This window comes from Macaca mulatta, chromosome 2 (assembly GCF_049350105.2).
Source record: "Macaca mulatta isolate MMU2019108-1 chromosome 2, T2T-MMU8v2.0, whole genome shotgun sequence".
In the NCBI taxonomy this organism is placed as follows: domain Eukaryota; kingdom Metazoa; phylum Chordata; class Mammalia; order Primates; family Cercopithecidae; genus Macaca; species Macaca mulatta.
This window is the reverse complement of record NC_133407.1, coordinates 160,868,535-160,882,171: the sequence shown is the minus strand read 5'-3', so window position 1 is coordinate 160,882,171 and position 13,637 is coordinate 160,868,535. Positions and strand designations below refer to the sequence as shown.

General features: G+C 43.2%; 1 protein-coding gene across 9 annotated transcripts in view; it reads right to left on the bottom strand.

Moving 5' to 3' along the window:
- Nucleotides 1-12,426: 12,426 nt before the first annotated feature.
- Nucleotides 12,427-13,637, bottom strand: part of SEMA5B (semaphorin 5B) — a 121,214-nt gene continuing 120,003 nt past the window's right edge. For all 9 annotated transcript variants that reach the window (XM_015130007.3, XM_077993800.1, XM_077993801.1 and 6 more), the window contains one exon: nt 12,427-13,548. In XM_015130007.3, coding sequence (XP_014985493.3) covers nt 13,390-13,548 — 159 coding nt within the window. In that variant the 3' untranslated portion in view covers nt 12,427-13,389. The remainder of the gene's footprint in view (nt 13,549-13,637) is intronic.

The window sequence follows — 13,637 nt, the reverse complement described above, 5'->3', positions numbered from 1 at the left end:
CCTTTTCCCCATTTTTTTATTGGATTATTTGTTTTCTCACTGGATTTTTGTTTCTTGGTTTGATTTTTGAGACAGGGTTGTGTCCGGGCTTGTCTTGAACTCCTGAGCTCAAGCAATCCCCCCACCTCAGCCTCCTGAGTACCTGGGATTACAGGTGCATGCCACCATGCCTGTGTCTCATTGGACTTTGATCATTTTTTATATATTCTGGATTTGCAAGTATTTTCTCCTAGCCTGTGACTTATCTCTTCATTCTCTTAACAGTGTCTTTCTTAATTTTGATGAAGTCCAATTAATCAATATTTTCTTTTATGGATTATCACGCCTTTGATGTCACATTGAGTCCTTGCCTAACCCAAGCTCATAAAGATTTTATCGTATTTTCCTTTTAAAAGTTTTACCATTTTTATTAAATTCTGCCAAAAGATTATCAAATACTATAAAATTCATATTCATCTTTTACTTGGGCACAAGTCTTCTTATCATTGCCAACTTGTCTATTTTTAAAAATTTCTGCCATAGATTTCAATGTCCACAATCTAAAAGATTTCGTCTGTAAGTAATTCATTTAACAACAATGACTTTTCAATTTCTGAACTTACCGGCGTTCTTAGGTGTCGCACACTCGCTCTTGTGCACACATTGTCTTTCTCTCCTGTTAATTTTTTTCATTCTGGTAATAAGTGACATTTGTTCTAAACTTCTGTTCTCTAAAATTTTACTTTGTATTTAATAATTGTCAAAGTTCAAATATCTTTATAATGTTTGACATCAATAATAATCATGAATATCTTAATCTCAAATACATTTTTAGACTTAGACCTTAGAAGACATTTTTAAAATTAAAATTATAACTCATATACATATTTTCATTGCAGAGAAGTATGATAGGTGAACAATAAAAGACTTTCAGCCTTAAAAATATATTACACTAGGATAAAATTCTGTGGGAGAAGTAAAAGGATACTCCAAGGAGTAAAAGGAACAAAGCAAATTTTCCAATTGTTCAAGAATTCTTTCTGTATTTTTTTAAACGCTGTACTTTTTAGATTCTCTTGACTACATTTTAACAGAACAGTTTTATTTTTAAAATGTCAGAATTTACAATATGCCAGAAATTACATCTTTTGCAGCTTTTTATGATGAGAAATTCTAGATGTCAACATAAAAATTGTGAGGGTGTAACTAATGTTTTGGAAATCTTTCAGAAAGTATGTGGTAAAAAGAAAATATAATAATAATAATAATAGTCAGTCTTCCACCCCACAGTACTTCACAGAAAAGAACAAATAGGAACGTGTGTGGCGCTGGCTGAGAGCTGGATTCATTCCTCTGAGTGGGGAGATAAGATGTCAGGGAACCGGATTTTGGATTTACCTCAGCACATAGACCGTTTATTTCTGGATGTGGCCCAGGAAGGCAAACACGAATGTGTCAAACTCCTCTTTTCTCTGAAAGGGAATTTAAAAGTAAAGATCATAGGCCAAGCCAATGGTAACATCTTTTGGGCAAAGAATCTGCTTTGTAGGGTATTTGGGTAGAGGGAGAAGTTGGGCCAGGAGAGTGAGTTCTGAGCCACACCCATAGATGTCCATGAGATAGAGAGCTCCTACAGTTAATAAGAATCATGGAGTCACTTCAGCCATCGTAAGAAGGTGATTCGACTGGATATGGGTTGGAGCCAAGAGGGGGCGAGCTACCCTTTCTCTCTCTCTCTCTCTCTCTCTCTCTCTCTCTCAATTTCAGCCAGCACAGTCTTTCTCCCTCTCAGTCTCGGTGTTTCTGCTCCATTCTTCCATCGCTACTAACCTATCTTATCCTCATTCTTCAGCCCGGATCCCACAGAGAGCCCCTCTGACCGGCTTAGCTGATTTCCCTCTGGGCTTTTGGGTAGGGTCCTTCAAGACTGCACACCGTGGCAGGCAGCCAATCCACGGCCATCCCTGTGCAAAGCCCAGCTCAACACTGCTTGTCTGATGGGAGGAGGATGGGTGGGAGGAGCTGTTTCAGAAACCTGGGAGTAATGGACATGACAGAACCGTCACTGAGATGTCCATTTGCCTGTCATTTTCTGGGGTGGAAATGCAAGTCTGGTCTTCCTATGCCCACTTGTCTCAAGTCCCTCCCACACATCAAGTGACAATAACAGCTTTTCTATCACCATTGAGGGACCATATGGACATTAAAATGAAGATGAAGAGAACACAGGAACTCTCTAAATCTGAAAAGATGCCCTAAACAGCCAGAAGGGCCCCACTCCTTGCCCAGATCACAAGTGCTGGTAACAGAGGGTCGGGGGATCCAGGGAGGAATTCCAGAAAGCCTGGGCCTTGTCCCTACTCCTGAGATAAGGAAAGGGGTGGAAGAAGGGAGGGTCGTAGGATGCCAGACAGCTTCAATGTCGAGGGCTTTGGGATTCCCTCTGCCCAAAATGCCCAGAGACAGATCCTGAAAGCCCCAACATCACTGACTTCTTTGCGGTCAGATCCTGAAAACCTTTATGCACGGTCAACCAGCCACACTTAGGCTAGAGTCTGCTTAGCCAATTGGTATTTTAAAGAAAAGGGACCCAGCAAGCCTATGACATCAAAAGAGGCAAGATTTGATGGCAAAAAAAAAAAACAAAAAAAAAAACCACACAACAGTTGTAAGCCGAGCGTGGTGGCTCATGCTTATGATCCCAGCACTTTGGGAGGCTGAGGCAGGTGAATCACTTGAGGTCAGGAGTTCGAGACCAGCTGGCCAACATGGTGAAACCCCATCTCTACTAAAACCAGAAGAAGTTAGCTGGGTGTCGTGGCAGGCTCTGGTAATCCCAGCTACTCAGGAGGCTGAGCCAGGAGAATTGCTTGAACCAGGGAGGCGGAGGTTGCAGTGAGCCACGATCGCACCACTGCACTCCAGCCTGGGCGACAGAGCGAGACTCCATATCAAAAAACAAAACAAAACAACAACAAAACAACCCAAATAACAAAACAAAACCAGATGTAGTGTGGCCCTCAAGGAGCATCTGACCAGGTTCCAGGGGGACCAGAGCCACGGGAGGAAGAAGGGACTCTCCTCCCATGAGAAGGGCCTGGAGATGCAGGGACTCTCAAGCCACTTTGGCCGACTTTCTCCTTCCCCTAGAATGACCCCTGCACTAAAAGTGGAGAATCACTTCTATAAGAAGAGAAAGACAGATAAAAAGAAAAGATATAATGTAATGTTACGTAAATTGGGCAAATCTATCAAAATTTTAAAACGTGTACTCTTTGAGTAATTCTATTTTTTCAGAATTCATTCTACCATTATAGCTGTATATATATAAGGATAGTATTCACCTATAATCCCAGCACTCTGGGAGGCTGAGGCGGGTGGATCGCTTGAGTCCAGAAGTTTGAGACCAGCAACATAGTGAAACTTCGTCTTCACAAAAAATATAAAAAACTAGCTGGGCGTGATGGCATGCACCTGTAGTCCCAGCTACTCAGGAGGCTGAGGTGGGAGGATCGCTCGAGCCTGGAAGGCAGAGGCAGAGGTTGCAATGAGCCGTGACTGCACCGCTGCACTCCAGCCTGTGTGACAGAATGAAACTTTGTCTCATTAAAAAAAAAAAAAAGGAAAAAAAAGTCTTTGCAACACTGTAACAAAAGATTGAAAATATCCTAAAAGTTCATCATTAGGGGTTTGGTTAAATAAATGCTGGTGGCAATTGTTAGGGAAAAGACAGAGGTGAAACACTCTAGATGACAGATTGTTAAGTGGGAAAGCTGGTGCAGAATAGTGTGTACCCAGAACACACACTTGGGCAAATGCTAAAATCAATATTGAATTAAAGTTGGGGTCAAAACCAAATAATACCATCTCAGAATGAAACTCCTGGGATGTAAGAATTAACCTGAAATTTCATCCCAAAGAATGTAATTATTCTTATAATTTTGCTAATGGTCAAATTCTAAGTTTGACCTTATGGTGCAAGAACAGTAATCACCCAGCATGATCAGCTGCAAAACAGCTCTGTGATCACATCACTGCAGTTTTGTTTTTTGGTTTTTTGTTTGTTTGTTTGTTTGTTTGTTTGTTTTGAGACAGAGCTTTGCTCTTGTTGCCCAGGCTGGAGTGCAATGGTGAGATCTCGACTCACTGCAACCTCCGCCTCCCAGGTTCAAGCGATTCTCTGGCCTCAGCCTCCCAAGTAGCTGGGATCACAGGCACCCACCACCATGCCCAGCTAATATTCTGTATTTTTAGTAGAGATGGAGTTTCACCATGTTGGCTGGGCTAGTCTCAAACTCCTGACCTCAGGTGATCCACCTGCCTCAGCCACCCAAAGTGCTGGGATTACAAGCATGAGCCACTGCACCTGGCCTTTATGGCAGTTTTGTCATAAGAAATAGATGCTTACTTTCCATTGAGAATGGGAGAGAAGCCAGGTATTTTTCAGATATTACATTTTCCTGCACTTTTTTTCTTTTCTTCATTTTCTTTATATCTCTTGTTATGTCTGAATCAAAGGTGATTTGTCATGGATATTGTACATGGTTTTGCAATTTTTTTTCTGCTTATGGAATGTTAGGTAGAAAAGCTAACATTCTATTTTTAAAAATTCATTTTCATAAATGTGAATTCCCAAATGGAATTTATTCCTGAAAGACTCATAACCTAAATGGAATTAAATATCAAAAATCAAACATAATTGTTAAAGGTGATTTTATTTACCGTAATGCATGTGAGATATGCACCAAACTAGTTGACAAATACTAGAGTTATGACTTAATCAAATATCTATTATTCTGCCTGGTATTATTGAAAATTGTTCAACATTCATTGGCTCACAGAGATGACAATGTTCTTCCTAAAGTTATCTCACTAACATTCTCTCTCAATATCCTTTTTCTCAGTCTTTTTCTCAATTTATTTGCTATTTAAAAGTGATTGTTTTTGAACATAAAATTAGCAGCTTTCACCATCATTATGTGAAACATTAATTATTGTGGCCTTTTAATCTTGTAATAATAAATATATATAGTTCAAATGACTGAGAATTTTAACATATGAAGCATAAAAGAGACATTCATTTCACTTCAAGACTCATTTGATATTTATAGTATCATCTATTAATAAATCTAAATGGTATGCCTTGTGCATATTACTAATGTTGACATGCTGATTAGATATAATGATAGACAAGGTGCAGTGGCTCATACCTGTAATCCTAGCACTCTGGGCAGCCAAAGTGGGAGGATGGTGTGAAGCCAGGAGTTTGACACCAGCCTGGGCAACATAGTGAGACTCCATCTCTACAAAAACTTTTAAAAAATTAGCCAGGCATGGTGGCATGTGCCTGTAGTCTCAGCTACTTGGGTGAGGTAGGAAGATTGCCTGAGCCCTGCAGGCTGAGGCTGCAATGAACCATGATCACACCACTGCACTCCAGCCTGGGCAACAGAGCAAAACCCAGTCTCAAAAAAAAAAAAAGAAGATTTAATGATAACCTGTGTAACGATGACTATAGATTAAGCACAAACTCGCAGGGGTATTATAAATAATATTGAGGTAGGCATTCAGCTACTGAGACTTCCAAAAGCTGAGATTGAAGGCCAATTCAAAGATTTTTACCGAATATCAAGGCCAAAGCCAACGTTTGGTGCATTTTATGTTCAGACATGATAAACATACATATATGTGTGTGTGTCCCTGATCTACCTCTAGGTGCCTCATGGAATGAGATCTTGGGGCCTAGGAATCGAGAATGGGAGATTCACTTTTTATTGGATATCCTTTTGTACCGTGAGCTCTTTGGAGCTACACCCCTAGGAATCTCGGAAGGGAGATTTATCAGGGGTGGTGGGGGAAGTGGACCCTCTGTTTTTGAGAGTGCTCAGTGCTGGGCAGAGCTGATTAGGAATGTCCAAGTACTGTGGGGATCCTGTGTCCTACCAGCCCTGGAAACTGGGGTGCAAACCTAGGGAAACATCTCCCTTTTAGGGTGCTTGGAGGGTGATTAGTGGAAGGACCTTATGGGTAGGGATAAATTTTCCCACAAACTTCAGAGTTCACATTCCAGACTCTAAAGCCTGAGCCTCCTCCAGTCAGCACTACAGAATTAGAGGCCCAGCCCCCAAGGACTAAGTGAGTGCCCTGTTGGCAGCTGAGGATAAGGTGCACGGATTTGCCAGAGGAGTGTGTTTGGGGCCGGCCTGCAGGGTTCTCAGTGAGCCGTCAGGGTGACCAAGCAGTGCAGCTGGGGGCCATGGAGTGGTCTGAGTGGCAGGCAAGGCTGGTCCAGAACAGCTGGGTCCTGGGAGGAGCCTGGGGCTCCAGTGAGCACAGGCCTGGTGGACCTCCAGTTGAAAGACTCCTTCCTAGCGAGCTCCTGAAATGCTGGACCTAGGTGACTGACATATTGTTTGGTAGAAATGGTGGGGTGTCTCTCCTCTTCTGGAAGATCCCCTTTTGGAATGCTGCAAGTCTCAGAGGCAAGGCTCGTCCAGTTGACTCTCCAAGGAAGACATATTCCCAGGTTCCTGTGTGAGGATAATGGGTTCAGGGTGTCTGATTTCCCCAGATGGCCCAGCCTATGGAACGCAGCTACTTCTATGACCAAAATTCTCTTCAGGGGATTGGTATGTTACACTCCCACCAGCAGTGTATGCTCATTTCATGGTTACTAACCTAAGGGCTAACATTGATGAGTACTTGCTACCTGCAAGCCTTCACTTCTGGGAATTTATCCTAAGGACATAGGAATATGTATAATAGAAGGAGGTCCATAATAGTATTCATTGGTAAAAGAAATGTTGAAACAAATGAGAGTGGTTTAAATAAATTATGATACATTTATGTAATATAACCGTACATCTACATAATAGAGAATAAATGTATGTCATAGAATGGATAATTCTTTTCAATAGAAATAGAACTTATTTAACAGAAAGTTAGGATTTTCAACCGTTATGCAAACCTTTTCCAAAGTAAATCTTAGTGGCACAAACAAATATATAAAAAGTGAACTTTCTCTTATTGAAGCGGTGGGGTGGGGTACATTGTTACCTGTGGAGTCCTGCAAACGAAGTCCTCTCTCCCTTCCCTGACCCCATCCTAGGGCAGCCACTGAAAGGGATCCTGAGACTCTAGGGAGAATTTTTTTTTTTTGAGATGGAGTCTCACTCTGTCACCCAGGCTGGAGTGCAGTGGCACCGTGTCAGCTCACTGCAACCTCCGCCTCCTGGGTTCAAGCAATTCTCCCGGCTTAGCCTCCTGAGTAGCTGGGATTACAGATACCCACCATCACGCCCGGCTATTTTTTTTTAATTTTTATTTTAGTAGAGACGGAGTTTCACCATGTTGGCCGGGCTGGTCTCGAACTCCTGACCTCAGGTGATCTGCCTGCCTCAGCCTCCCAAGATAATTTTTCACAGTGTAGGAAAATAATGATATAACGTTCTGTCTTAAAATCAGAATAAAAACCATCCACATAGAATATCTTAATTTTATGAAACAGTCTCAAATCTGCACAGAGCCATAGAAAAATGCCTGGAAAAAGAACATATTAAAATGACGGTTGTCTCCTGGTTGGATTTTAGAGCATTTATATTTTCTTTTTAATATGTTTTTCTTTTTATTTTCCAAAATTTCTTTAATGAACATGTACCATGGTTATAATTAGGGGAAAACAAGAAGTTATTTATTTCCCTCACAAAATTTACCCCAACATTCAGTTGGGACCAAAAAGCTCAAAGGCTTGTCCCTCTGGTGCTGTATCCTACATGATTAAAAATTGTAATATATATTAAAAAGTTATTATTAAGTCCATATACAGTGTTTCAGTTACTGTGATTATTATCAATATGATCATGGTTGAACCAAATGGCAAACAAGGACTACATTTCCCTTCCTTGTGCTCTTTTTGTTTTCCTTTCCTGGTGCTAATAATGATCTCATCTTTGGAGGGAAGGGACGTAACAGGGATGAGACAAAGAAAGGGATTCTGGGCTGGCTGTTAAAGCTCTATTTCTTGACCTGGATGGTTGTTACAAGGGTGTTTGCCCTACATTCACTAAGCTATACTTGCTTTTTAATGATTTTCTGTACCTGTGTTTTATTTTACCAAAAAAAAAAAAAAAAAAAAAAACAAAGCTTAAATAAACTATGCAACAAGAATGAAAAAAACTTCTTTTTATTTGCTTAGTTTTCTTCGAATGCAAATTTAACTCTTTCTACAACCCACCCCCAGTAGTTTTATAAAATAAATCTTCATACAACTTTCCATACAAACCTGCCACATAACCTATCAGTTCCATTTTCTCCTGGATCCTGCTGGGTGCATGCCATCCTCTAATACCCATCTGAATTGGTTGCCCACTAAGACTGCTTCCTGGCTTCAGCCCCTCTTCACCCCCTTCCTGTGTTAGGTCCCCTTTCTTCTGGATGCACATTTTCTTTGTTTATTTCCTTGTTTTAGTGAAACCAAGGCACATGTGAGATATATTCTTTGAGACTCTGCATGTCTAAATGTCTTTATTCTCATATGACTGACTCATAGTTCAGCTGGGTATAAAATTCACAACTGAACATCATTTTTACTCAAAAAATTTTAAGTACAATTTTCATCGTATTCTAGCTTCAAATTTTGTTAGTAAGAGATTTTACACCATTCATATCCCCATTTTTTTTTTTTCGGTCTGTTGTTGAAATGTTCTTTTCAAGCCTAGTGTTTTGAAGCCAGTATTTTGAAAAGTCATATGACTCAGGGGAGATCTTTTTCATCCATGGTGCTAGGTACTGAGTGGGGCCTTTTATCTGGAGACCTCCTCCTTTGGTTCTAGTGAATTTTCCTGTACTCTTTCTTTGATATTTCTCCTCTGAGTTTTCTCATGAGCTGTTAGACCTCCTAGACTGATCCTCTTGTTTTCTTATCTTTTCCCTCTTGATTTTTTCCTTTTCTTCTGTGTGTGTGTATGTGTTTTTTTTTTTTTTTTTTTAGTAAGAGGCAAAAGATTTATTCATTCCGAAGGGAAACCAGAGCATCCCCTCTTATTTTCTCTCTCTTTGTCTTTTGTTCAACTTTCTGGGAAATTTCTTGTCTCTTTAAGCCCTTTAGCTGTTTTTTTTGTTTGTTTGTTTGTTTTCTGTCATATTTTTTAATTTCTGTGAACCTAAGTATGTCCTTTAAAAATTACATCCTTTGGCCGGGCGCGGTGGCTCAAGCCTGTAATCCCAGCACTTTGGGAGGCCGAGACGGGCGGATCACGAGGTCAGGAGATCGAGACCATCCTGGCTAACCCGGTGAAACCCCGTCTCTACTAAAAAATACAAAAAACTAGCCGGGCGAGGCGGCAGGCGCCTGTAGTCCCAGCTACTCGGGAGGCTGAGGCAGGAGAATGGCATGAACCCGGGAGGCGGAGCTTGCAGTGAGCTGAGATCCGGCCACTGCACTCCAGCCTGGGCGACAGAGTGAGACTCCGTCTCAAAAAAAAAAAAAAAAAAAAAAAAAAATTACATCCTTTGTTTATTTCATATGGTATCTTTGCTTATTTCTGAAGAATGGGGTGTCTTTGAAGTGCTCTCTCTGTATTGTCTCTGTTTTCACTGAGTTCCACTTTATCTATTTGTTTGTTTTGGTGTCTCTTTCATGTTGGACCTTTTCCTCTGGTGTCTGTGATCCATATGTGCCCATTCGTACCACCCTCCTTGTGAGGGAGCACATTCTGAGATTCCTCACCTCTGAGGCCAGGGCTGGTTACCAAACAGCCTTTGCTTACTATGCCAGCTCATCTGCAAGCAGTGTGGATGCCCTAAAAATTAACTGCAAGCTCTGTGTACAGGGTACTGTTTGTAAACGAGTGTAGTTTGCTGTAGGACTACATAGCATGATGAGCAGCTGGCTTATTTCAGAATTTGCAGGGTTAGTTCATTTCTTCAAAGGGTCATTTTCTAGTCTTTTACCTGGGGAGGAGGAGGAAGAAGAGGAGGGGGAGGAAAAGCCTGTCTGTCAGAGTCTTGGAGTTAGCTTAGGAAAGGCAATGGCTGAATCCCACTGACAATGAGTCTGTCCAAACAACCCCTTACCACACACCCACCTCTGGGCCTGGTGTCCCCAAGTCCAAGGTTTCTCTGGTTCAGTGTCTTAAGGGAACATACTTATTGCCCCCTGTGGAGACAGAGGAGTGGTGACAGACTGTAAGGGTGGAGAGTGAAGACAATTTGAAAGTCTAGCTGAAGCTTACACACAGATATACAACCAATCCCTCTCTCTTCAGTCCCCACCTTAACCCCACCTTTCTCCTTCCTGGTTTCTCCAGTATCTGGTTCTTTCTGAAATCACTTGGATGCTTAGTATCTGGTTCTTTCTGAAATCACTTGGATGCTTAAGTTTGGCCCACATCCACTCTACCGGATGCCTGGTTCCTCCATCTGCTTTCTGTCTTCATGGATCATGATTTGGGGTTACACATACATCCTAGATTTACTGAAAATAGTGACAGAACTTTTGTTTTTCATTCTGTTTTGGTGGTGATTCTGAAAGAAAGAGGGATAAATGTCTTTATACCACCATTTAAAATCCCTAAGCCCCTGCCTTGGTTTTTAGTATAACTGTGTTTATCTTTTTGGTTTTCTGTATCCTCTAAATTTTCTGCAGTGGACACATATGACTTTAATAAGAAAATGCACACATACTCAAAAAGTCGTTTATACACAAAAGGGTGCAAAAAAGCCTGGAGCACCCACTCCTGCATCTTCCTTACTCCTGCTGAGCCAGCTGGGACAAAGAAGAACCCCTTGCCCTTCACACCTCAGCTCCCTGACATGTCAGAGATCTTCACACCCTCCTTGTCAGGGAGCACATCCCGGGGTTCCTCATCTCTGGGCCAGGGCTGTTTACTTAATAGCCCTTACCAACTTTGTCAGCTCATCTGCGAGCAGTGTGGATCCTTCATGCATTCTGAACAGTCATGCCTCCAAAGCCATGTTTTTGTAAAGAGAATTCAGCGTGTGTTTGTGTGTTTGTGTGTGTGTGTTTTGACCTGGCACTCAAGGATTTACATTCTGCTGATGCCACTGCAGTCAACAGTGGGTGGGCATTGCCTGGGAAGTCTCCATGACTGCCTCCTACAGACCTGCCTAATCCCTCCACTTGAACACACCATGAGTGACCCTTCTGAAGCAGGCACCCTGGGCCCTGGAACACTCTTTAAACTTCAATGACCCTCAGGTCCAAGGGGCTCTGAGACCCCAGGATCTAAAATGCCCTGCTGGCTGGGTGTGGTGACCCACGCCTATAATCCCAACACTTTGGGAGGCCAAGGGAGACAGACTGCTTGAGTCCAGGAGTTCGAGACCACCCCGGGCAACATGGTGAAACCTCATCTCTCAAAAAAAAAAAAAGTCAAGCATGGTGGCACATGCCTGTAGTCCCAGCTACTCAGGAGGCTGAGGTAGGAGGATCGCTTCAGCCTGGGAGGCAGAGGTTACAGTCAGCCGAGATCGCACCACTGTGCTCCAATCGGGGGGACAAAGCAAGAATCTGTCTCAAAAATAAATATATCAAAACAAATAAATAAATAAAATGCCCTGCAGGCCCCCATGAGCTCAGGACATATGGGGCTAGGAGGAACCAATCAGCAATCCCAAAACTGCAATACTCATGTGCTTCCTGAGCTCTCCGATGGGGCTCCACCGTGCTGATGACACTGCCATTCCAGTTGTCCCGGGGTAAACAGGAAAGATTTCAGGAATGTTCTTTCCTCCTCCTTCCTTCCAAGAACCTTTAAGCTTCAAGCACTCCTCCCTCCCTCCCCAAGAGCCTCTGCCTCCTCTACCACTAGGATGGCAGATTTTACAGCCTGACCTACAATTAGATTCTGCTGGGAATCCTAGGAGAATTGATCCAGCCAATTAAGTCAGGAAATTGCTCTCTAAATTTAACATGTCCGTCAATCTCATCCAAAATGGCAGCATTGATTTGGTGGGCTGAGGCTTTGAGGTTATCTTTATTTAATACAGCAAAAACTATATTAGGCTTCTCCCACCTCACAGATTTGCCTGTTTCTCAATTTTGATTTTATTAAACTCAGCAGTATAAATATCTCACAAAATAATTCTCATCAACACTCTCCCTCTGCACTCACACCCTGGAGCTATTGCCTGGAAGAGATGTTAAAGGAGCAGGCAGAACTCTCTCCTGTTTTGTTGCCTTTGGTGTACCTTACGACCCCACTTGTGAATTTGCTTATCCCCAACATCTTTTCCAAAAAGGGTGTAGGGCAATGTATGTGTACACTGTATGTCTATTTCTACTCCACAAATGGAAAGATATCATCTATTAAAGATAAGGCTACTTTGGGCATTTCCTCTGCCTTGAGAGACCATCTGCCACCCTGGTGCATTGCTCAGATTGCCTAGACCATGCAAGAGGAGCCCACGCACAGATGCACAGAGACATTTGGAGACTGGATATCATCTTTAATTAATAATGCCACAGCCCAATGTCTTTTATGTTGCTGTAGCAAATTGTGATTGTGTGTGTGTGTGTGTGTGTGTGTGTGTTCCTGAACAGATGAAGGGCCAGAAGAGACTCCCAAGCAGGTCTCAGCCAACAACTTTGTCAAGCAGCAACTGGAAGACAGTCTCCATAGAGGCACGGAGGCCAGACTTCTGCCTCCTATGGCATTGAGCCTCTCTCCTGGGCCACCTTTCGTACATTGAGGGCAAGGCTGAGGCCTGTACCAGCCCAGATTAAAGGACTTCTAAGCATAGGCCAGCCTCCAGTTCCCAGTACTCACTGCCTCTGACCAGAGGGATGCCCTGGGTAGAGTATAGACTTCCAGGCAGAGGTGGACAACCTGCGCTGACCTTGGTCCCATGTCACACTGGGGCAGCACCACAATGGCCCAGCACCACAATGGCCCAGCCCTGGCAGAAAATCCAGAGCTACTGGAGCCACTTGATTGATTACTTTCAGAGATCATCAGGATGTAGCACAGGCCGTTTTTGGGGCCAGCTGGAGAAGGCCAGACTCAGCTTGTGGGGGCCACAGGAAGTTGTTTCCAATCCAAACCTAAAAGCCTGCCCTCTTGCCATCTCCATTCTTCAGTTCCTCAAATGCCCAGTACGTCCACAGCCCAGGCATCACAGCGTAGGGTCAGCGTGACAGTGGGTTGCAAGATAACCATGAGAGACCTGGGCTGAACTGGACCTGCAGCCATATGCCAGCCTGAAGCCAGCCCTCTCCCCCATGGTCAATGCCAGCCAGAGCTCTCTGAAGCCGGATGGGACCACCCACAGGCAAGGCAGCAAGTTCTTGGCCTAGTGCAGAGCGAGAAAACCAAACTGGCTCCACTGTCCCATCTCCACCTGCTCTGTGCCTTAGGAAGGCAAGGAGCCCAAGTCCCCAGGACGGCAGTATCAGCTGTTGGGGAAGCACCGTTGTCCAGGTGAGGCCTCGGGCCGGAAGCTATGTTTGTTCAGGGGGCTTGGGTAGTAGGTAGTCGTGTACACATTGGTCTGCTGCAATGGGTAGAAGTTGGCTCTGTCATCAGGGATCAAGTTATTCTTGTTCAGGGTCTGTGGGAAGAAGAAGAAACCAGAGAAAGGGGTGAGGGAACACACAAGGGAAGGGAACAAGTCAGGGCAAGGAGTCCAGAAGCCAGTCG